Source organism: Rhodamnia argentea, chromosome 9, assembly GCF_020921035.1.
Source record: "Rhodamnia argentea isolate NSW1041297 chromosome 9, ASM2092103v1, whole genome shotgun sequence".
Taxonomy (NCBI): Eukaryota; Viridiplantae; Streptophyta; class Magnoliopsida; order Myrtales; family Myrtaceae; genus Rhodamnia; species Rhodamnia argentea.
Window position 1 is genome coordinate 2,465,949 of NC_063158.1, and position 24,693 is coordinate 2,490,641.

The 24,693-nt window shown below is 39.9% G+C and overlaps 1 protein-coding gene across 2 annotated transcripts; it reads left to right on the top strand.

The window, feature by feature from the left end:
* The first annotated feature begins 16,236 nt into the window (after nt 1-16,236).
* LOC115756096 (kinesin-like protein KIN-14J) lies at nt 16,237-24,101 on the top strand. 2 transcript variants are annotated; one of them, XM_030695776.2, is made up of 20 exons: nt 16,237-16,246; nt 16,484-16,590; nt 17,230-17,387; nt 17,541-17,665; nt 17,794-17,877; nt 18,008-18,085; nt 18,169-18,261; nt 18,349-18,378; nt 19,243-19,584; nt 19,663-19,744; nt 19,828-19,923; nt 19,997-20,176; nt 20,296-20,402; nt 20,484-20,662; nt 20,854-21,018; nt 21,113-21,366; nt 21,570-21,733; nt 22,633-23,159; nt 23,601-23,695; nt 23,826-24,101. In XM_030695776.2, the coding sequence occupies exons 3-20, from the start codon at nt 17,279-17,281 to the stop codon at nt 23,891-23,893; spliced, it is 2,778 nt and encodes a 925-aa protein (XP_030551636.2). In that variant the 5' UTR covers nt 16,237-16,246; nt 16,484-16,590; nt 17,230-17,278; the 3' UTR covers nt 23,894-24,101. The 2 variants fall into 2 exon arrangements, with proteins under 2 accessions (XP_030551636.2, XP_030551637.2); XM_030695777.2 differs by having other exon boundaries at nt 17,616-17,665.
* The last annotated feature ends 592 nt before the right edge of the window (nt 24,102-24,693 follow it).

The window sequence follows — 24,693 nt, forward strand, 5'->3', positions numbered from 1 at the left end:
GTTCTCCATTCACCCCCACCCATCCCCGACCGTCAGTGCAATCCATCAATCGCCATCAACATTTATCGGCTGTCAATCACCATTGTCGATCACCATCCGTCGTCGGTCGCCTATCTCGCGTCCCTACCGCCGTTCGCTAACCGAAAGCCGACGTTCGTCGACCGTCTATTTCCCGCCACCAATCTCCAATCCCAGGCTCCCATTTGCCATCCCCATCCGTTGGTCGCCGTTCATTGGTCGCCCGCCATCATGTGATGTCCCATGCCATTGACACCTCATCATGAAGGCTTTCCAAAACCTCGCTTGTTCTTCTTTAGTCAATCTTTACTTTCCTTAATTAGAGTAATCGGCACATGCTGAAGCTCTAAGTAAAAATAATCAGCCGGACATACATAACAAGTGCATGAAAAACAAAAACATCAAAACAATAGGCACACCTAATCAAAGGGTATGGGCTTTCATGGTTTCACTAACCGGATATGCATATTTCAAACAATAACCTTTTATTCATATCTAAATTAATCCATTTATATTACTCTTTAAAATACAAATACTATTTGGGAGGATTTACAAATGAAAGGTAATCTACTTCGGATTTCCCGCATCATCATCCATAGCTTCTACCTATCTTTCTCATCCGAAAAATAGTTAATCAACGGGAGTAAGCTGAAACTCCTCCGCAAGTAGAATCTAGGCCAAACGACTAAATCAACTATAACATCACAGAATTGAATATCGTTCCAATAACCAAACATATCTTATGTCAACGGCATGTATCAAAATTCTACCAAAGCAAACACGATCATTATAGATAGTAGATCTAAGAATGATATCCAAATCCTCTATTAGAATTCATCAATCATCAGAATCTAACACTCGCATCCGTAATCATAGAAAGTATAGTAGTAAAGTTAGAGATCTACTTGCCTCAACCGAATGAGAAATCAAACGAATGATTACACGGACGAATAGATGAACCAACGGACGGAACAAAACACCGCACGGGCAAAGGCGGTGAATGGTGGTAGCGTGGCGACTAAGGCGGCATACAACTAGGGTTAGGGCGATCGCGGCTAAGACAATTGGTGGCACATGGCTCAACGGTGGCGCCGATTCGCGGATTCGCGGACGGCGGCGACGACGTATGGACCGCCAAGGGTGGTCGGACAGATGTGACGGTATACGGACAACCAAGGGCGGTTGGATGGCGGCCGGTGGTTCCAGCAGAGTAACAATAGAATTTCCAACGATAGGCGCTCAATGAACTAACGGCAATTTCTATTTATAATGGTCCGATCGACTTAGACAGTTAGTTTGCATGAGAGTTAGCTTATGATTTGTCATGTTTGTTAGCTACTTGCAGTAGAGTCGGCTTGTGACGTGACGTGTCATGCTTCTTATTTGTCGTGCTTGACGACTTTGTAGTTCTTACATTGGCCGAATTGTAATTTTCGTGCCAAATGATCCTAAACTGTCATGCACTAACTTGCTCCTATTTCAAGCATGTGAAAGTTGTGACATGCAGTTGCCTTGCCACATGGTGACACGTGGCCCCACACGTGTCCTTGTGCAGCCACGTATCTTAATTCAGTCCCAAATTGTCCCAATTTCATATGTACTTGATTCGATGGGATCTAATTTCAACATTTTGTGTTCCTAAAAATAATATTGGATCCATAAAAATTTCTTTAAAATCTCTTAAAAATACCCTGGAGTCCGGATAAAAATCTTTATAGCTTATCCAAGTATCCGAACTCATTAAATGCTAATCCACTCATAGTTAGATGAGGATTTTCGGGTCATCACACGTCGGTATCTTATCCTCGGCTCCCATTTGCCAAGAACCGGTTGACGACCGTAGGCAATCGTAGAAATTTTACTCTGTTATCAAATGAATTTATATTTTGAGAATAAAAATTTCGTATCGTTATCAAACACGTGTCTTTGCTCATAAATTTGTCGAGAAAATAAAAAAAAAAAAAAATATTTTTGTTTAAAAATAGAATCCAAAAAGAGAATGATTATGGTTCGTACCCTCAACCTCTCCATATGCTATCAGCTCAGCCGGCAGCTCGTCCGCTCCACGTGAGCCGACTTGGGTGGAGCTTCATTTTTGACCTTTTTCTAATTTTTCAGAGATAGAAGGAAAAATCAACCCCAAAAAAAAAAAAAAGAATTTTCAGATGGGGAAAGGTCGCAAGTGGGCCCAGGCTAGAAGTGCAGCGACGTTCCCATGTGGACGTGACGCAATAGGAGCAATTGGTATTCTAATGTGTCCACCTACTCGTCAAAACCGCACTCCCGCGGCGGCCGCCGGGTCACATTCATTGGATCCTCGCTCCAAAGTCGAAGGTGGGTCTTCGACACGTGTCAAGAGAGGAAAAGCACAAAAAAAAAAAAAGACATTGACACTTGGGTTATCTCCGAAATCCTAACCCCTACTTGCGTGACACGCTGAAAAACGACGACTTTAATTCTCCCTAGCACTTAGCTAATCAATGCAAGTTATGACTATCGGGTTAGCGCCATTGATTGATTATTACCAACTTAAACAGGTTTTCCTAGAATTTTGCTAAAATTCAGACAAAAAATATAATAAAATTCGAGAACGTGAAACCCCTCGAGCTAGGGACGTTAGGTTAGGTGGTAATGAGCAAAACAGTCAACCTTAAACTTTTACCATTAAATTTCAACGAAGCATAATTGCAAATTATGGAAATAATGGGCAACCCGGAAATTTGACGCTAAAGAAAACGACTGCTAAGGTAATCCCTTAATTGACATTATCACGCATTATAAATTTAAATCACGAGGCTAAAAATTATCGCTACCACGAGCACTTTCTAAAAATTACGCTTCATATTAAAAGTAACCACCTGATCATTTTTTTTTTTTAAATTCTCGTTCCATGAACGGCGACCTCCACCGATTCAAAAGCGGTGAGTGCGAACAAGAAATCAAATTGACAAATCATCCGATCCCTAATTAAGAAAATAGGATCCGATGAAGTTGCAATAAGTCGGACTACTATCATAGTCAATGGCATCACTTTCTCATAGGCCGACAGTTCCAATATGTACAGACATCCTTAGTTTCCGATTTAGCGTACCGCGACCCGTCACTTTGGAGGTGTCGATTCAGAATATTTCCAGTCTCTATGTATTAGAGACTTTAGGGTATTGTCTCGTGCACTGTAATGTCACGAGGGGGGAAAGGAGAGAATCTAGATGCATTGAAGCAAAACCTAGATGAAAAAGGAATTAAATGTTCACCCCTTTTCTTTTTCTTACCTTGTCGGCTTGTCCTATACTGGACTTGGAAAAAGGACACTAGAATCGGGACAATGATCTTTATACGGACGCATGAAACTGGTCCAACCAAGCAATGAGCGCATGCATAGGAATGATCATGTGCCCGAAAAGACTAATGGGAAATGAGAGGGGGGAAAATTATCAAAAAAGTATTAAATTTATTATAATTGTGTCAATTCAGTCTTAATTTTTTTTTTGTCAATTCAGTCTTAAAGCTTTTACAATTGTGTCATTTCAGTCCATCCGACGACCCAATATTTTTAATATCTTTTTGAATTTTTTTAATGATTTTTTAAATAATTTTTTTTAATTCTTTTCTTTTTTCTTTTTCTTCCAACCCACCCCCAACCCCTAGGGCCGGTCGCCGGATTATGGCAACCGGCTGGGGGTGGGTTGGGGGGAGAAAAACAAAAAAGAAAAAGAAAAAAACATAAAAATATCATAAAAAATTAAAAAAAAAATTTAAAATATTAGGACGTCGGCCTAGATCTAGCTTACGAGATTGAGCCTCGCTCGACCGTGGTGGGGTTTGACCTCGTCGTCGCTGCCTCGCCCGGCGACGGCGAGGTCGACCCCCGCCGTGGTAGGGCGAGTCGGTCGGCCGCCCCTCTAGCCAATGGTCGGATTATGGCAACCGACTAGGGGTGGGGGTTGGTTGGGTTGGGGGGGGAAAGAAAAAAAATAAAAGAAAAATACAAAAATAAAAAAATATTAGGTTGCCGACCAGCCAAAATTCGTCAGATGGACTGAAATGGCACAATTATAAAAGATTTAGAATTGAATCAGTAAAAAAAATGTTTATGATGGAATTGGCACAATTGCAACGGGCTTAGGACTTTTTTGGTAATTTTCCCAATAAAATGGAGTACTACTCTACTTCATTAAAAAAAAAAAAAGGTTAAAATATAGCAACCTCAACAATACTCCTTGTTTTTTCATTATTATTTCATTTCTACCGACAATTCGGTCATAAACCTATTGCACTCCTACCAGTTTAGTTCTAAACTTTTCAATTGTGCCAATTAAGTTCTAAACCTTTTGACAATTTGTCAATATTGGCTATGGATGCCACTCATCCTACATGATATGGTTAGCGCCGAACTGGATAATTTTTTTTTAAAAAAATTTTCATTATTTTTTATTTGTTCCCTTTTCTTTTCTTTTTCCTTTCTTTTTTCCCCTTTTTATGGTCACTCGGATCCGGGCGAGGGTCGTAGCACCCCTCCCGACCATAGGCGAGGGCGCGAGGGCCCTTGCCAGCCCACAATTCAAAAGAAGAAAAAGAAAGGTTAGAAAACAAATACAAAAAAAAATGAAAATTATAGAAAAATGAAAAAAAAATAAAAATTTATTCACGTCGAGGGCTTACCATACCATGTTAAACGGACGATATACATATCGACGATTTCTAGTTAAAATTGGCCAAATAAACTATATTGACAAATCATTAAAAGGTTGAGCACACAATTGACATAACATAAAAATTTAAAATTGAATTGATATAAATATAATATATTCACGACTTTTTAAAAAAATTTCCCTTCTTCTATACAGCGAAAGAAATCGGCACCGGCCTGGAATTTTAGCGGTCCGGTATTTGATTTGATTTGATTCAGCAGGTAAGCCATGAATATAAGCGAAGTGGGACCCTAGGTGCTCTTGAAATCTCGAGAGTAGCCAGTGAAAATTCAGAGGACACGACCAGCTTCGATCGAAACCTCTCAAGCCAGCGCAGCCAATGTCTCTGTCGTTAGGCACGTTAGACCACTCTTGACGTTTCCCTTTGATTAGAATTAAAGTCCTATTCGACTCGAGAACTTCGGTCTCCATGATTGCGGAATGGGCAGACAGCAACATGGGAAAAGGATCCAAAATCTCGAAAGGGATGAAATCCCGACAATAGGCCACCACGTATGCAAATTGCACATCCGACTGGGATGTTATGCGAATCACATCGTGCAGATCTTAAGACGACGCTCGAAGCACTGTTCTTGTCCCTTTCCCGTTGCACGTTTTCCTGCGTCTTTTACATGAATCGCGTGATTGATCTAACTCAGGTACGTATGGTTTCTATTTCGCAGACAAGTGCACCGGTCCTTCAGTTCATTATTGTATTTTAGTACTTTGGGCAGGTGCATCCACCAAGAATTTGGCCCTCTCGTATACGGACGCTTCTATGTTTTCTCCAAATAATAAATCTCGAGATTTTTATATAAAGATAATGACGCAAATAGTCCATAAAATTTAATTCAAAATGTAATGCCATTCATGAACTTTTAATTTAACGGATATGATCCTCAAACTTTAACCCAAGGTGTAATGTGGTCCCCGAACTTTTAATTTGATCAATATTGTACACGAACTTTAACTCAACGTACGATATGGCCTCTATAACAAAATATTTAAACTCGTCCTTGAACTTGAATTAAATCTTCCTATAATTGAGGGACTAAGTTGAATATCATCCAATCGTTTAGGGACCATATTGGTCAAATTAAAAGTTCAGGGACTACATTGCACATTGAGCTAAAGTTCGAGGATCATATCGGTCAAATTAAAAGTTCATGGACCACATTGTACATTGAAACAAAATTCAAAGACCATTTATGTCATTTTCCTTTTTATATATAACCCGTCTCGCTGCTCGCATTAATGTTCTTGCGAATTTAATTTATTTCTCAAAAATTCGGTGGTTCACGCCACTTGCTTGGCCTCTGTGGGGCCTTCTCCTCGCTGCATTTATTTCCTATGGCTTTCTTTTCAAAGTTTTGAACAAGTTGAGATTTTTTAGAAAAATCATGGGAGAAAATTGTAAGGGTCCACGTGTGAAAACAGTGAAATTGTCAAAGGAGCAATATTTCGGAAAGAAGAAGAAGAAAAAGCAGTTTTTTTCGAAACAGATGGTAATTAAAATAATTCTTCTCGCTTAGTTTGCTCCACAAGTACGCTGTTTTCGTCAAGCGTTGATTCATCCATCTCATCCGACGTTCCGAAAATAGTAACAACCACGGGGGCAGCGGGCTCGGGTGGATTATTGGCGGGTCGCTTCGCACAAATTGGGTTGGGGAGACTCGATTTTGGGCGGCATGGAGCGAGCAATGTCGACCGATGCGAAATTAGCTCCGACTGGTCTGTAGACAAATTGAGAGAACAAACCGACAGTATTGAGAGTGCCACTGAAATGCATGCCTGGCCCCCAACTGCCTCTACTTTTTAAATCATGTCGACCGGAATGTATGTTAGTCTTTTAATTGTAGCCGCCTTGATAGCGAGATCCGACCAAAAAAGCTCACGAAATGGATCAATACGATGTTGTTTTCACCGAGGCAAAAGGAAAGTTGGCAATGAGAGTGGAGCAAAAGCCCCACCACCACCACCACTTGGGCTATTGGAGATGTATTCGGCTTTGTTCGGACAGCAGTTTAAGAAGTCTAAGCTATCTCTTTACTCTTTAAGGTAACGAAGCCTCGTTCGTTTTTTGGGCGAAGGATTGGTGGAATCGTGGCCGACCCAATCAGCCAGTGGCTACGGTCCTGGCCATGCAGGCCTAACGGTTGCTAACTTTCCTTTCAATAAGATCTATCTGGGCGATCGGTCTCATTGGTGGACATTATTCTTTCTCTAAACCATGTTTTTTCGATGTAGAGAATCTTTTTCGAGGGAAATACAAAATTAGCTTTATCTCATCCAATGGAAGAAAAAAAAAAAAATCAGCCTGGACGGTCCCGGTCATGCAAGCCAATGATTGCTAACTTTCTTTCCAACAAGATCCGTCCTAGCGATCAATCTCATTGGCTGACATTATTCTTTCTCTAGACCACCTTCTTTCGACGTAGAAAATCGCTTTTCTTTAGGGAAAATACAGAATTAACTCTATCTTATTCAACGGGGAATTCACGGTTTGCGCTTGACTGTCGTGGAATCTAAATTATACATCGAGTCATCTTATAGAAGTAGTAAACACGGAAATGTGGGTCAGCCCACCGCTTCATTCCATGAGTTTGTCGCGAAATCTCAATTTCACATCGACTCATCTCATAGAAGCGGTAATCACGGAATTGTATTGACCTCTTATGATGGGAAGGTCCTCTTTTGTAAGCGCTTTACTTACCATCCATCGTTATTCCACCATCTCAACAACTAAACCTTCAAAGAGTTACCAAGCAATGAGTCTAACATTGTATCTTCTTTTTTCACAGTACGTTTCATGAGTATAATAATAGTCGAAGCCTTCATTTAATGAGCAATAAGAGCTTGGTTCGAGCACCAAATTTTCGATTAAAATTGTAAAGTCTTCCATTAATGTTATGAAAATGGCCGTGCCAATTTGACATACGACCATTCGACTAACTTTGTGAGATGATTGAAATTGGACCTATCATACTTTAATGTATCATTAAGAGTCCAGCACGCATGCTTCCGTCATCATTCAGTGGTTGTTTCAACAAATACACCAAAAAATCGTTCTCACAAATCAATGTGAGATAATTTGGTGGCCACTTTTTAAAATTTCTCACTTTGGAATAAAAATAATCAAACCCATTCATCATAGTCATGGTCTAGATTGAACTTTCAAAAAAAAAAAAAAATAGATCTTATAAATCTTGGGAGGGTTATTTCTTCCCCGAACCCGAGTCCACCGGACCGGGTAGATCTCAAACATTTTTTATTTTTTTTTCTTTGGATCCCAAAATCAACGATGGTGATGCATTTGGTCCAGCGGGCTCGGGTAAATGCAAGAACCGGCCACTTGTGAGTCACCATCATCTACACATGTTTGCATTTACGAGAGGTGGCAAAATGGGTCAAGAACCCGTATATTAATCCACATTTAAGAGCGTGGGTCGCAGAACAGTTGATGGTCCGACATCATTAGGGCAAGACATTAAGATTTACGTGCCCATGACGCTACTGGATCTTAGTGCATCACGAGAGGTGCCATCAAGATTCAAGACACGTCGGCCCACCACACACGATCATCCTTGGCCATCGGGGATTTCAAACCCAATGTTTCGGAACACAATTTGCAATCGCATTACTTTTCTGCCTTCATGTGAATGCCCTCGGCCGTAATTGAAAATTTGCACGAACGATTCATTTGCATTTACGACTCTAGTCCACCCAACGACTAATGGTTGAGTGCAATGCTTATCCCAACAAAAAACGTCTGTCGACGTACCAGTGTGATTTGTTTCTCTCGTGTTTTTTTTTTTTTTTTTTTTTTTTTTTGGGGGCCTTCATATGAATGCGCTCGGCCCTTGATTGAGAACGTATGAACGATTCATTCGCATTTACGACTCTAGTCCATCGAATGACTAATGAAATCGCGACATTGTCATGTGTGTTTCGGAATTATGCATTAGGCTTTCCACAATGCAAAGGAAAGAGATGAAATGTGAATTCGGACGGTAGGAATGAGCAAAATTATCAAAACAATCTTAAATCCATTGCAATTGTGCTAATTCAGTCCTAAACTTTTTTTTGTCGGTCGAGACATAAACATTCTGTATTTATGTCAATTCGGTCAACTTTGCCACCCAACGCCGACGTGAATATTTTTTTATAATATTCCTTAATTTTTTTTTTCTTTCCTAACCCTATTGCTACGGTGGTCGGCGAGCTTCGACAAGGGCTTCGTGGCTCCCGACCCGCCTCGCCCAACCCGGGCGGGGGCAGCCTCGCCATGGATGCCTTTGCCCGAGGCCGGCCCAATGGCTAATGAAATCATCGCATTGTCATGTTGTGTGTTTGTGTTTCAGGATCATGCATCAGGCTTTCCACAATGCAAAGGAAAGAGACGAAATGTGAATCCGGATCAAAGGGAGGAGACGAAAGAGAGGGGGGGCCGGCTTCATGATACTTCCATTCGAAATGGCGTGATCGAGACATGTGAACCACATCTCAATTCCAAATAATCTACAAGGAAAACACAACTATTTCCAATTTCCAGATCGTAGCAGTGAATCGATGTATTTAAATTATTAAAAAAAAAGAACATGTTAAGATGGTTGTTGCCACACGAGTAATGTGAAGTCTACGAAGCACAGCCTAGCTTTTTTCTCTTGGTTACTGACTTTTTTTATTTTGAGGGTTATCCTGCTAACCGATTGAGCCTTGTGACAATTCACAAGCATAAATGGGGTGCGTATAAAAGAACAAAAGCATCGTAGAAACTGTCGATGATAACCTGACAGTATGTATTATTTTTTAGGAGTTGCTAATCCGACAATCTGACAGATCTGTCGGTTATTTCTGATCACGCAATATATCAATCAATGATTGTTTTATGTAAAACAAGCGATGATTGTGTGTGATTCTATGGTTAAGATTGTACTGTCTCCGACAGTATTGTCAAAAAATAGTTTCCTTACTTTTTTGGGATCCTTCCATTTCGATACACCTGTCCTCATAACAATATGCTTTGTTCCTCTCGTTTTTTTTTTTTTTTTTTGCCTTCATGTGAATGCACTCTACCTTGATCGAGAAAACACGTACGATTCATTAGCATTTACAACTCTTGTCTACCCGATGACTAGTGAAATCGTCACATCGTCTTCATGTGTTTCGGGACCATGGATCATGCTTTGCACAATGCGAAAGAAAGAGACGAAAAGTGAACCCTGATTGTAGGAAGGAGATGGGATAGTTATCAAAAATATCTTAAATATATTATGTTTGTGCAAATTCAGACTGAAACCTTTTAAAATTGTCAATTTTAATTTTAAACATTTTAACGATTCATTAATGTAGTCCTTACGACCAATTTTGATATAAAAAAATCGCTAATGTGGATGTGGTACTGCCACATATAATGGCTAGCGCAGATGTGGATAACTTCATAAATTTACAAATTTTTTAAAAATTTGCCAACTACTGGGTGAGGGCCGCAGAGCCCTTGTCAATAGCTAGCTAGAATCGCGGCCGACGAGGGCCATTACCTTTGCCAGGCTTAAAAGGAAAATATAAAAATAAAATTCTTTTAAAATTATAATAATTGTCCAAGTTGGCACCAACTGTACTATGTAAAACAACCGATGTCCACGTTAGTTAGTAATTTTTGGTTAAAATTGATTGAATATATCATCAAAAGGTTTATGACTAAATTGATAAAATTGAAAAGTTCATGATTGAATTGGCACAATGTGTTTATGAATTTTTTTTTTTAAAAGAATTTCTCCAAAATAAGTCGAATGGGGGCTTCATGATGCTTCCGTTCGTGGGGGCGCGAATTATAAAAATTATCCACGCTAGCATCAACCGTATTACGTAAGACGGCCGACGTCAACGTTAGTGATAATCGGTAAAAAATTGGTCGAAATTTCACATTGGTAAATTAATAAAAAGTTTAGGACTAAATTAAAAGATTTATGACTTAATTGACACAAGTTCAATACGTATGTGACTTTTTCTTTGTAATTTTCTTAGAAGTAGACTTAGGGGGGGCAATCGATGGGACTTCATGATTGTTCCAATCGAGGAGGCGGATCGAGACATGTGAATCACATCTCAATTTTGACTATCATATACAGGAAACACAGCTGTTTTTTATTATTATTTTTATTTCCGAACGGTAGCAATGAATTAATCTATTCAAATTTATAGAAAAAAAAATGTAAGATAGTTGTTACTACACAATGTCATTATTTTCTTTTGGTGAGTAGCTTTACTTCGAGTGTTGTCTCGGTAATCGATTGAGCCTCGTTGAGATTCACAAAAAATAAAATCGTGTGGACTTCGAAACAAAAACAGAAAGAGTGTAGAAACTGTTAAAGATTAACTTTACAATAATGCGCTCGCATTGCTTTCTTGGGGTCCCTCCATTCCGATGCGTCCATCGTCGTGCCAATAATCATTTGTTCCTCTCTTTTTTTGGGGCCTTCGTGTGAATGTGCCCGGCCTTGATTTAGAACGCACGGGCGATTCATTTCGCATTTTTACAACTATAGTCTCCTTACATTGTCCTCTGTGTTTCGGGACCATGGATCATGCTCCGCACAATGCGTAGGGAAGGGACGAAATGTGAACCGGGGTCGCAAGAAGGAGACGAAGGGGGGCCGCGACCGAGACACGTGAACCACATTTTCATTCCAACTAATTTGCAAGGCAAACACACCTATTTTTCGATTTGATTCGTTGGCAGTGAATTGATTCATTTAAGTTACAAAAGAAGCAATTATAAGATTGGTGTAACTACGCATGCAATGTCATTGCATCTGTCAAAGATTAAGTAGGAATTCATCTTCCCCCTCCCCCACCACAAAAAAAAAAAAAAAAAGGGAAGAAGGAAGTTGGACAGTACATTATCACCAAGTGGACGGGAGATGGCTATTCCACACCACAAAAAAGATGAAATTAATCGACAAGAAAACTAAGAATTTTTTGGGATATTGACACAAATGATCCACGAACTTTGGTCCAATGTATAATATTATCCCTAAACTTTTAATTTGTCCTATGTGATCTCAAAATTATATGAAAATTGTTCAATATTTGTCCTTCCATTAATTCAAAATTAAGGACAATATTGAACATCTTCATATGATTCATGAACTAAATTGAATATGTATAAAAAGCCTAAGGGTTGCATTGACAAATTAAAAGTTCAAAAATCACATTATTCATTAGATCAAAGTCCAAGGAGAATATTGAAAAGATTAAAAGTTCAGGAATCACATTGCATATAGGGTCAAAGTTTAATGATCATTTGTGTTATTTTTCCGTTTTTCTTTTTCTATGCTCTTGGTCCAATAGATGTGATGTAGTAGTAGACTGGGTCACGTTCATTAGGGTTAGGAGTAGTGGGACCATCTCCTAGGCTCTTAGATTTGATACCCGATATCCACTAAGAGTAAGATACCAATATTAAAACCCTAGTTGACGTAGGCACGCACTTTATGGGAACTAGGACAACCACTTTAAAGCCCTAACAGTCAGTCCAATTGGTTCTTTAATATATTATCCGGTCATTTAAGATAACATATCCATCTGCAATTGCCATTTCCATACGATACGCAAAGGCCCATTGATTAAGAGAGCATTGTATCACTAATTGCCACACTAAAGCACGATCAAATCGTACGTCCAATCATCGCGATCTTACGACATCATTTTTCTCTGGTAATGCTATGTATGGATGGAACCAACCTAACCTTGTCTTTAACTCATATTGGCATGATTAGGTACTCGTAAAGTTTACTTAATTGGGCTTTTTTCTCCCGTAATTACTCTGACGACGCCTTAGATTCGTTCGCTTTACGTATTGAATGCATCATTTGGGAAGCAATCCTTATAATATACATATTTGTCATCACTTATGTTTCGAAAAATAATACGGGATTTGATTTATGAAGTATTTACAGAAAATAAATTCTTAACTTTCAAACCATCCTATTCCTATTCCACGTTATAGGGGTGTGCAAAAGAATCGGAAACCACTTACAACCGGCGGTTTTCATGGGGATCGGTCCGATTCCTAATTTCAAAAATTGAAACCGATGAGTATCGTTCCGATTCCCAGTTCCACACATGGAATCGCCCACTGGACCAGACCGGTGTGTACATATATATTTATATTTTTAAAATTGCATCTCTTTCAGCAGTCTTTCACGACTTGCTTCGATCTTGTCGTCATGAATGAACACTGGTTTGCAAAATTAGTAGTTGATGCTGCTTTGCTTTACTTCAACCCGTGGCAAAGCCAAAAATGTCGTTGCGTTGGGAACAAGAGAAGCCGTCTCGTGTGCTTCAGCTCTCTTTATTTTGCCATCCTGGCTTGCTTCTATCTATATTTTCACATTACATCTTCCAGCAATGCAATGCCCCCAACTCAATACTATGGACCACCTCATAGCAGAGCCAACATAAATATCCATCTTATTCACACTTATACAATTACAAGTCATGCAAAATAGTCTCACCTTTTTATGATCAATTCCATGGAACTATTGGGTGATTTTCGGTTCCCATTTTTTTGAAATCGGTCCTTAGAGAGCGTTTCTCGGTTCTAGGGTGGGAACCGTCCATCTAGACCATTCTCACCCCGACCACCTTCAGCCCTAGAAGCTCTCTCTCAAGGTGCTTTGCACCTGACGGCAATAACTATTCTCTCTCTCACACGCGCACACGTTATGTGTGTTATAATGAAATCTCTACATGTCGTCCTCCCATCCATACTTTCTCAAAAGAAAAGTCACTTTTTTTTTTGCACAAAAGGAAGACGCGAGCCTCTTTTTGGCCAACAAAAGACGAAGGGCTTCGAATACGCCTTTTTTTCCATTGTCCTATCATTTTCCAGAAAGGGCTACGTTTCCCTCCGTCCCTGATCGGGAATAGTGTTCATCCCACTTTGTTGATCGACTTTTTGCCTTGGTTAACTACCAATCACTCTCTGAACCAAAAAAAGCAAAAAAAAAAAAAAAAAAAGCTAACAATCACTCGATGCTTGTTATGGGCAGTTCTGTAGTTTTGTTTCTGGTCAAAGTAGTTCTATAATTGTTAAGTCTGTCTCTGGGTATCTCTGTAGAGTAGTTCAATTACTTTCGATAATGTGTTTCGGTGGATTGTCTCTCTCGTTCATCGAGACATGTTTAGATTATTTGATTTTTCAATTCAACTGGAGATAGGGGTGAGCAATCGGACTGGGTTTACCTGAAATTCGGATCGGACCACTCGAAAAATAGGATCGAAAATCGGTTCCCGTTCAAACCGGTTCGGGAAACGATTTTATTTTTTGAGAACCGGTTGAAATCGGTGCATTCCCGATTCTAGGTGGAGATCCACTTGCACCGGTTTTAGAATTGGTTTTTATCTACTCTTTTAAAAAAAGAAACCCTAGCCTCACTTGCCAGCTTTGCCTCCCCTGCTGTGTTTCGTGTTTCTCTCTCGTCACTCTCTCTCTCTCTCTCATTGTTGCCACCTTTGGCTCGCCTCTCATTGTTGCCATCATCGACACCTCAAAGATGCAACATAGCTTATCATCGCCTTTTGTCTCATTGTTGCTATACTAGCTACCATAACCTCTCGCTATCACCTCTATTTTGTATCTCATTGACATCAACACAGTTATCCAAAGTGGGGTGAGTTCATCGATATTCATATTATTTTGATGCAAAAAAATAAAATCGAAAAAAGAAAAAATAGGAAAACAAGTTATCGGTTAGACCTTGGCACTAGACCGAAAAACAAGACTGGTTTCAAAACAGGTTCCAAGACAAAACATGGTTGGTTTTAGGTTTCAAAAATTGGGAATCGGTTATAACATGGTCTGTTTCAGAGTCTAGGTCTAGACCCTACCCACTCGGCCCATGCTCACCCCTAACTGGAGAGGAAAGATAACCAAACGCAAAATCATGTTTTGCAAGCATAGGACGATTCATGTAAGAGAAAATCTCACGTGGGCTTATAAGCAGGACTGATCTCCCCTCAAAGTTGATTATTTGTTATTAAAGCTAACTTGCTCATCCAAATAGAAAAGGAAAAACAAAAAGCCTTGGCCTATCACGGGCTGAAAGGATCGGACCATGCCCTTTCGGATCTAGACTTGGCCCATTGGGCCTCACTGGCCCAGCACAACGTATTTTGGCGAATTGCAAATCGATCCAGCCCAAACCCCAACTATCCTAGAATAGAAACTCCAGCTCTACTTCCAAATCTTAACACGTGGACATTTCTCGGATGACCGGCCGAGCACTTCACCCCCCCCGACATCAGCATTGAGATTTTCTTTTGGGATCTCATGCAAAATTAAAACACCATTAAAAACGTCTTATCCTAAATTAAAATTTCGAACCATCAAGTCTGCGTACTTATTTAATTTTTTTTTCCGAGATTTTTACCTTTTACCATTATGCAACTTTTGCTGCTCCTATGGCCTAATGGTAATTTTGTAGCTCAACGTATTTAAACTTGCGAAATAAACATGGTATCCATACGTAGAATTTGATGGAGAATTATGTATATTTTCAAATCTGGAGGAGAATTGGAGGCCCAGGCAACACCAAGCTTTTTTCCCCTTCCCAAAATTAGCCTCGGCCTCAGAAAAGTTGAAAAAAAAAAAAGAGGAAGAAAATCTTCTCAAGTAGCCTCAAGGACCAATAAGCATGCGCCACGTCGCCCTGCACGGACCTTCTCCATTTGCCCCAGAAAGAAAGAAAGGAAGGAAGGAAGGTTTCCGCATATAGCCTCAAGGACCAATAAGAAGGCGCCACGTCGCCCCCCGTGTGGACCTTCGCCATTTGCCTCCTCAGGAAGTGGGGCCGTTGCCACCTTTTTGAAGACGGCACCGGCAGGATCAACAAGGCGGGAACGCTGTTCCAAAATGGGTTTTGGGGGTGGGGGGCCCACATTCCCTCGATTTTTCCAATTCCCGCATTATTAAAATTAAAGCGACGTATCAATAAATAAACACGCTGAAGGATTTCAAATTTGGGAAGGGGAAAAAAAAAGGAAAAAGAAAAAAGGAGAGAGCATAGATTCGAAATAAAACGACGCTCTAATTTCGTTAAAACAACGAACTTCCAAAGAGGCAAAAAAAGAAAAAGAAATTGAAATGGAAAATTGAGATTTCAAAGGCGTCAGTCGATTTCTTTCCTCTACCGATTTCGAACTTTTCATCTGAAAACGCGGACGGAGCTAGCGGTTGGAGGCCCTGGGAAGGGCTACGGACAGAGAATCTCGGAAACACCGTCTCGTCGTCGTCGTCGTGATCGAGCGCTTGGCTGGTTCGATCGAAATCGGCTGTCGCATCGCGTGCAAATTGCGCGCCCTCTCTTGCTTCCAGATCTCCCGGGGACTTGCCTTCCAAGCTCGCTCAGGTACGATTCCTTGAACAGCCCGCATTGCGTCCCTCTTCTCGTCCCTTGAGCTGGGGGATGCCGCGGATCTGGTGCTCGATTCGCGGTGCCGAGGTCCTGTCCCTCGCGAGATGCGTGTGATTGGTAATGCAGCTCCTTTTTTTTTTTTTGTGAAAATTTGGGCGAAGGAACGGCCGGCTCGAGCCATTTTGGTTGCTTTTTCGCGTGTTTTTTTGGGCCCAATTTCTGAGCTTGAAATATGCCCTGTTCGGTTGTTTGTGGGACCGGGAATGGAACGGAGAGGCCCAGCTTTTCCTTTGTTCCTGCTGGTTTTGGAGCTTTATTTTGGTAGATTGAGGTGCATTTTTCTTGCCAGTGCAGTTGTTATTGCCTGTTGAGTACACGGACGACACGGATTGATATTCTAGTGCCCGTGCTTGGTGTGGGTTTCGCCGTGTAAGCAATGTGCTTTATGGGGAAACTGTAAGGTAATGCTGATTTTAGCAATGTAGATCGTGTGCTTTATGCATTGTGCTTTGGGTGAAGATACTGAGTGGTTTTGAGTGGAGAATGTAAATCTACCTTTTTCATGAGGACATGACCAGAAGTTATCTAAATATGCTTATTACACGAGAAAATGAAGCATGCTGCTCTTGGGTAGGCACACTGAGCGAACGCCTCCCACTGGATATGTTCAAATCCTGCTGTAACTCTGGTTTGGACATTCTGCCGAATTTGCCTATTAATCATAACTCATCATAGGTGCTTTGCCGACTAAAAACCATCGCCCAAAACCCATACTCTGTCATCAGGTTTGTGGTTCTGCCAGTGCACCTAATGAAGCCACTAGTTCCTGCTTTCTGCACTGTCTGCAATTTGCTACACTTTGCTTTCCTGTCATGTCTCATTTTACATCTCCATGGTTGTGAATGTGTCTCTCCGAGGCTGATGCCCTGGGCATGTGCCTTAAGGCCCATGCACGATTAAAAGTACTTTTACTACTTAAATAGAGAGATGAAACGGAGCATGCAGTGTTTGGCCGATAGTGTCAGCATGCTAGATCTCAATTCCTCAGTAAATGTGCTTTAAGGAATCTTACTGTGGATGGATCCTTTTCTTTTCTGCAGTAATGTATACTAACTGATCAGGAAAGAAAGTACCTCCAATATTCCCACCATGAACTTCCATTTGGAAGAGCACAAAGTTGAAAATGGAGGATTTGTTGGTTTGAACGGAACTTGTGGGCGTGATGAATCTATGGATGGTTTTGAAGGCATAGCTGAGGGTAAGAGCCAACAGGCTGACATTTTATCCTTGGATAGTTAGCTAGAAGTGGTTGGATCTTTAGTTTTCGTGTTGGAGAGCCGAATTGGTTATGTTTGTTTCTTTAAGCTCTTTTGTTTCTAATGGTTCTAATTCAAAATCTGTTGGTATTCAGAGCCTTTAGCCAGTGCGAATTATCATCCTGGAAACAAGATTCAGGAAACTTTACAATTGAAAGAATTCTTTGCAGATCAATTTAGTACAAAGAGCATGGACTTGATTAAGTTAACCACACTAGAAGTATGTTATCTGATACTCCTATGTTTTCCTTCTTCATGGATTTTGATGTATTATGATGTCATTTCTGTGTGCCATATCTGAAATTTGCTTCTCCTATTTTTCTGGCCCTTTCTATGATATTTTTGCAGAACGCTCCCACTCAGTCGCTCTTCAGCATAGCAAACAGGATCTTGGAAGAAAGCTTTGAAAGGAAAAATGGAGAATTGTTTCATGTGAGGGATATGCTCCATTCATTTTTACTAAAACTATATTTATGCTCATATATTGAGCTCTATATTGTCCAGCTTTGTGCAGTATCTCATTCTTATGTCTCTAACTGGTGATGCTGAACTTTGTGCTCAGCGTATGGCTCGGTTGTTGAGGAAAGTACTGCAAATAATCGAGCGACGAATGTCAGTCCAAGCTGAGAGTCTTAGAGATGTAATCACATTTGAAATTTACTTTTACTTTCATGCTCTACAGCTTATTGGGTGCTTCAAATTCTTAACTAGCTTTGCTTGTAGCAAAACAATGTGCACAAGTCTCGGGAACAGAAGTTTCAGTCAAGAATCAAAGTACTTGAGACGCTTGTAAAGGGAACTAGTGAAGAGATTCAGGTATTCCATATAACATCTTGTCTAACGTAAATTGAACGACTTTAATCACCTTTTCACACAGTTCCTTTCTATACTTTTGTTATCAAGGTCGCTGTGAAGAACTCAGAGAGTATAAAGGTATGGTTGTTAGCCTCCAATTCTGTTTGTTGTATCTCTCTTTGATGAAGCATGTCTTTCACGTGTAATTGTGCTGCTGGAACTATGACTAACAAAGTCCGCTATACGACAATTTACCATGGTAATATGTGCATAAACATAACTTGTCTAAGAGGACCTCAGTTGATCAATTTACGGGTAATCATGGACGGATCTAGAAAATTTTCATTGTGAGGGCAAAATTTGGTCAGTGATGATTTTAGTAATTTGTATAGCATTTTTAAGCTTAACTAATAAGGTAACATTTCGGATTATGTAGGTTTTTCCCCTACGATAACTTCATTTTTCATGATTCTAGAATTGTTATAAGCTTTAGCAGTTTGTGGGGGCAAATTCAAATGAAACATCCATTATTCACTTCTGAATATTTTTGGAGATAATTAGACGGGGAAAAAGTTATTTTTTGGCAAAATTAATTTTAGCATAACTTAAAGATTGTAAACTGTTATGAAGTTTTTGAAAAGTTGAGTGGAAGCAGGAGCCACCACTCCTTTTATACTTAGGCCTATCCCTGGCCGTAAATATCAGTTTTAATGAAATAAACGCATGTTTATGCTCCAATCGTCTTCTTTTTATCTTGTATGTCGGAATAATCTCGTGCTTTTATCCTTTGACAACCTACCTAGCGAAGAGGGTCCTTAAAGTGATTTAGGTCATGGTTGTTGTAACTTTAACCATGGTGTAGTGATGCGAAAGACTTACCAGGAAATTGTGCAGCTTCAATAAGTTGATATATTTTTAGCATATGTCAATGCTTTTGCTACATAATCCTTTCTTTTGCATTATTTTTGAATAATGCTGTAATTTTTGCTTTAATTGTTGCAGATTGAGAAGACCGAAGTGGAAGAGAGAAGAAGATTGGAGGAGATGGATACTATAAAGTTGAAGAAAGAGAAGGATGACATCCGTGTTGAAGTTTCGACTCTTAAGCGGGATATTGAGATGGCCAGAAAGACCTATGAAAAGCAACGCTTGCAATTAGAAGCAGAGGCTGGCAAAACTAAACTTGAATTGGAAAAGAAGGTGGAGGAGCTTGAGTGCCTGCTAGAGGATTCAAGGAAGAAGGTTGCAGAACTCGAGGAATTTTCTGCAGATAAGTACCAGAGATGGAAGAGAAAAGAACACAAGTACCGAAGTTTTATTGAATTTCAGGTGGATGCTTTGCAGGTCTGTTTGCCATTCTTCTAGTGATATTCCGTTACCTTGATTATGCACTCTTTCACAATGATCCCGTTGGATTGCTAGGACTTGAGAGCAGCATCCAAATTTATGAAAAATGAAGTTTTGAAGACCAGAAGACGACACTCAGAAGAACTAAACGGCTTGGGTATGGCTGTGCTCATTCTTTCTATGTGTGACTGAATTTTTCTCATGTCACTTTCTCATCATCTCTTGATTCTGATTGACCAGGAGTGAAATTGAAAGGGTTAGCAGATGCTGCTCGAAATTATCACATGGTTCTTACGGAGAATAGGAAATTGTACAATGAGATTCAAGAATTGAAAGGTACCCGCTCTTATTTTGCTTTATTCATCGCTTCCTTTTCCTTTATTTGATAATTGTCATGTCTCATGAATAGGAAATATCAGAGTATACTGTAGAATCAGACCATTCCTCCCAGGTCAGAGTATGAAACACACCACAATTGAATATATTGGTGAAAATGGGGAACTGGTAGTTGCAAATCCTATGAAGCATGGAAAAGACAGCCACAGACTATTCAAGTTCAACAAGGTTTTTGGTCCTACTGCAACTCAAGGTTCCGTTTATCTTTCCATAAAGCATCTTTATTGAATTGCTTGCTGTTTGCATGCGCCAATGCTATTTCGGTAAACTTTGACGTGGAAAGCAGCACTAACTACACCTTATTTTTTTCAGAGGAGGTTTTCATGGACACTCAACCATTAATTCGCTCTGTTTTGGATGGATTTAATGTGTGTATATTTGCATATGGTCAAACTGGTTCAGGGAAAACATATACCATGGTAAGTCACAATCATTATATGCCTTTACAAATTGACTGCTTCTTTTTTTTTTAAAAAAAGACATTGTTGTGCTAATGACAGAGTGGGCCTAGTGCATCATCAAGGGAGGATTGGGGTGTCAATTTTCGAGCTCTGAATGATCTTTTTCAAATTGCCCAAAGCAGAGGAACCACTGTTTTATATGAAGTTGCTGTGCAAATGGTTGAAATATATAACGAGCAAGTTCGTGATCTACTTTCGAGTGATGGACCTCAGAAAAGATATCCTTTCCATATGGTTTCTTTGTTGTTCTTCCATGATGTTTTCATATGGTGTTCTCTAAATTTCATTTAGCTATCGATGATTTCACATTCGCGCTCCCATATTTCTGTTGTCAGTTTATGAGTCATATATCTTGGACAGTATATATATTTTATGAAATAAAGACATGTTTTTTCCTTGACTTGCACACACTTGGGATTTGGAATACTGCCCAACCAAATGGGTTAGCTGTGCCTGATGCAAGCATGCACGCTGTCAAATCGACCTCAGATGTACTGGAATTGATGAGTATTGGCTTAACTAACCGAGCTGTAGGTGCCACCGCTTTGAATGAAAGAAGCAGTAGATCTCATAGGTTGTCCCTCTTTGCTTTTAGTGCCTCTGTATTTGCTAAAATAGCATTGAAATCTAATCACGAGGGTCCCTCTGCCTTACTTGATCACATGCAGTGTTTTAACTGTTCATGTCCGAGGAACCGACTTGGAAACTGATGCTGTTCTACGTGGTAGTCTCCATCTGGTGGATCTTGCTGGAAGTGAAAGAGTGGATCGTTCAGAAGCGACAGGAGATAGGCTTAAAGAGGCTCAACATATCAATAAATCGCTTTCAGCACTTGGAGATGTTATCTTTGCTCTCGCACAAAAGAGCCCCCATGTACCATATAGGAATAGCAAATTGACACAAGTTCTGCAGAGTTCTTTAGGTACACGTAATATATAATCTTCTGAGTGTTTCACATTTTAGTTTTATCACCCCCTCCATACAGAATTACCCATGTGGATATGAGGATTGCAGGAAGATGGATGTATGCCATTATATAACGAAGAAAAATCTTGAAGGATGCTAGCATATTAAGTTTAATTTGTAGTTCTTGCTAAATGCTTCTCCAATCTTTCCTTCACTCAGGTGGTCAAGCGAAGACTCTCATGTTTGTCCAACTCAATCCTGATGTTGATTCGTATTCTGAGACTGTAAGTACTCTCAAATTTGCTGAGAGGGTATCTGGTGTTGAGCTGGGGGCTGCTAGGAGCAACAAAGAGGGGAGAGAAGTCAGGGAACTAATGGAACAGGTATTATCTATAGTTGTTACCAAGTTGATTTTATAGTTTGTTCTCTGACCTACGATCTTATCTTTTTACTGTCTATATCTATTGCCCAAGGGTATATCTGCAGTGGCATAGTACCTCAGGAAACACATTTTCATGTTCTCCCAAAAAGAAACACACGAGGAGAACGTATTCACAACTACGAAAAACCTGAATTTTAAGTCATGAAACTGTAAGAACGGATGTAATCTTGATGGCATAGCTGCTGTTATTAGCTATTCTCAATAAGTTGAAAAGCAGTACAATGATCCTTGAATGAGCTGTCGTTGTCTATATTGCTAGTTTTATGTGCACTCAGTTTACATTTGGTGCTATTGGATTTTGTACATCTGAGATGTAATGAATGCCTGGTTATGTAGGAAATTTTTGTTCCATAAAAGCTAGGAGACCTTGTGCAAAATGCAAATAATAAAATGTTGAAAATTTGCGATGATGAAGTATGACCGAAAGACAAGTGAGAGTACCTGTTTTGGTTAGATGTCTCACTTCATGCAGGCTAGAATGGAGTTTACATCTTTGCAGATGAGATATCATTGGTTGCTGGTTTACCTTGATAATTTAGTAGTTCAAGCCTCTAAGTAGCCCTTTTCTGTTTCAACCAGGAGAAACAAACCGATACTGGATTTTTCTTTCTTGTAAACCTTGCTCTTAGTTTGATTATAGCATTAGCAGGATCATCTGAGACTCCATTAAGCTTTCATGCTATTGCCTCTATTATTTAAAATCCTTATACACTGATGAAGTGAGGGTGAGATTTTTATGGCAGCAGGCTAATGCATGAGGCTTTATGTTTTGCAGCAATTTTTTCGAGAATATCCTGCGAGTAAGTTTTCTATTTTCTGATTTGATCTTTAATCTTGCAGGTCGGTTTTCTTAAGGAAGTAATTAGCAAGAAGGACGGGGAGATTCAACGATTGCAGTCCCTCAAAGCTAATGTCAGTGCTGAGAAGCGTAGTTTGACCTCACTGAGGTCTGGTTCCTCCTCCTCTCCCAGACGACATTCAATAGGTACTCCTCAACATCTCCGGAAAACGTCAAGCGGCAAACTCTCAGGCCTAAGTGATAAAGCAGCTTCTGATGGGGACAATTGTTCAGAGTATAGTGATAGGCATTCTGAAGCTGGTTCACAGCAGTCAGTGGATGATTTTAAACATCACAAGGAATTCTACCAGCCATCTAAACTTGCTGATGGGCCAGTAAATCAGAGTGCTACCGATGATGTGCAGCTCTTGGGATTGGAAGATGCGGATTTAGAGGAGAGGTTGAGTGATATTTCTGATGGCGACCTTTCAATGGGCACAGAAACTGATGGTTCCATTGGCAGTGTTGTTGAGTATACTCTCTTTCCTGAACCTTCAAAACAGCCCGAGAAATCTGAAAATATTGAGAAGTAAGTGATTTTCAGTTAAGGTTTTTGCAATCTCTTATTTTAGTGGAAGATGGTTTACCCAATGTATGCCTTCCATTTATGGTTATCACATGATCGCGATCACTAAATCAGCAACAGTTATTTACACCTTTAGTTTATGCTGGAATTAGCTGTTTCTTTACAGAGAGAATAAAGGCCCTTGCGGGAAAGTAATAGAAAATCCGATGCTGCTTACTGGTGCCAAGTGTTAATACTGACAATTTCTCGTGAAATGTGTTACTAGGAGTTAATGTTCATGCTTGACATTAAGTTCAGCAGGATCATGCTGCATTGGCATGTTTTCGGAGCATGTGCTACTCTAAAAGCAAGTTTATGAGCTGTTTCAAACTCCCCATGCATGATATTGTTCTGTATAATGATCTCTTATGCCTTCACTCGATGTGTTGGATTCGTTGAGTGCAGGTCAACTGTTCCCTCTAAACTGCCAAAGCCCCCACAAAAGTTGGTGCAGTCAAAACCATCTCGTTTGACCCGAAGTGCTACCAAACTCTCATCAAGTATGTTGCTTTGGTGATTATGTTTAGTTTGCTTTTCCACTGCTTGAGGACAGATTTATCAAGCGTGACATTATCGTTGCTGCTGTCACGTTGCTTATTGATATAAACTATATGTTCCTGATTGTGGCAGCTTCCAGGAAAAGCATCTCCACCACGGGTGGCTCCTCCTCAGCAAAGCCCCTGAAAAAATGGCAGTGAATGTGATGGGTGTGGAATGGCAAAAGAAACTTGCAATGTTCTAACAGCCCTTTCCAGTTCTCCTGAGTGCCATAGGATGTTTTAGGCCTTTAACCGTAAGACTTAGTTGTGTTTATAGCACACTAATCTCCGCTTTGTTAGATCTGTAGTTCAACAATGCACTTAGTTTGTAAAATAATCTCTCAATTATGATAGTTCTATTGATTGCCGAGGTCCTCTACATCCTTGTTCCAGCAAATTTGGCTCTGGCATCTGAAATGTGATCCCCTAAGTGCTTCGGTTCCAGGATCGCCTAATGCACATTATTAATCGGCTCCGTTCAATGCAAATTCTTGTGGGAATAGCAAAACGGTGGCAATTTGACCTATGTGGAACTTGGTTATTTCTTTGTCTGTTTCAAGTACCCACTCTTGAAGACCAAAAAAAAAAAAAAAAAAAATGTACCCACTCTTGAAGCCAAAAATAGCGCAATTGCAAGCCAAGTTCATTATGGGTTTTTTCATTTATACTGAGGTCCTAAGCACGTCTTATTTCTACTTTGACTATCCTTCCAAAGCGGAAGAAATATATTCTGAACTTCTGAAAATACGAAAATTTTTATATAAAATCTGGTGTTGATATGTCTAAGTTTTGAAATAAAAGTCAAATTGTCACGGCCATAAGATGTTCAAAAAGTAAAATCTCAACAATAGATGTCAACCAAACTCATTTAGAAGTTACTAAGACACGAATGCATTGGTAATTATTTGACCGTGTATATAAGTTATTAACTATATTAGTCACGTTAAAAGTTCAGTCAT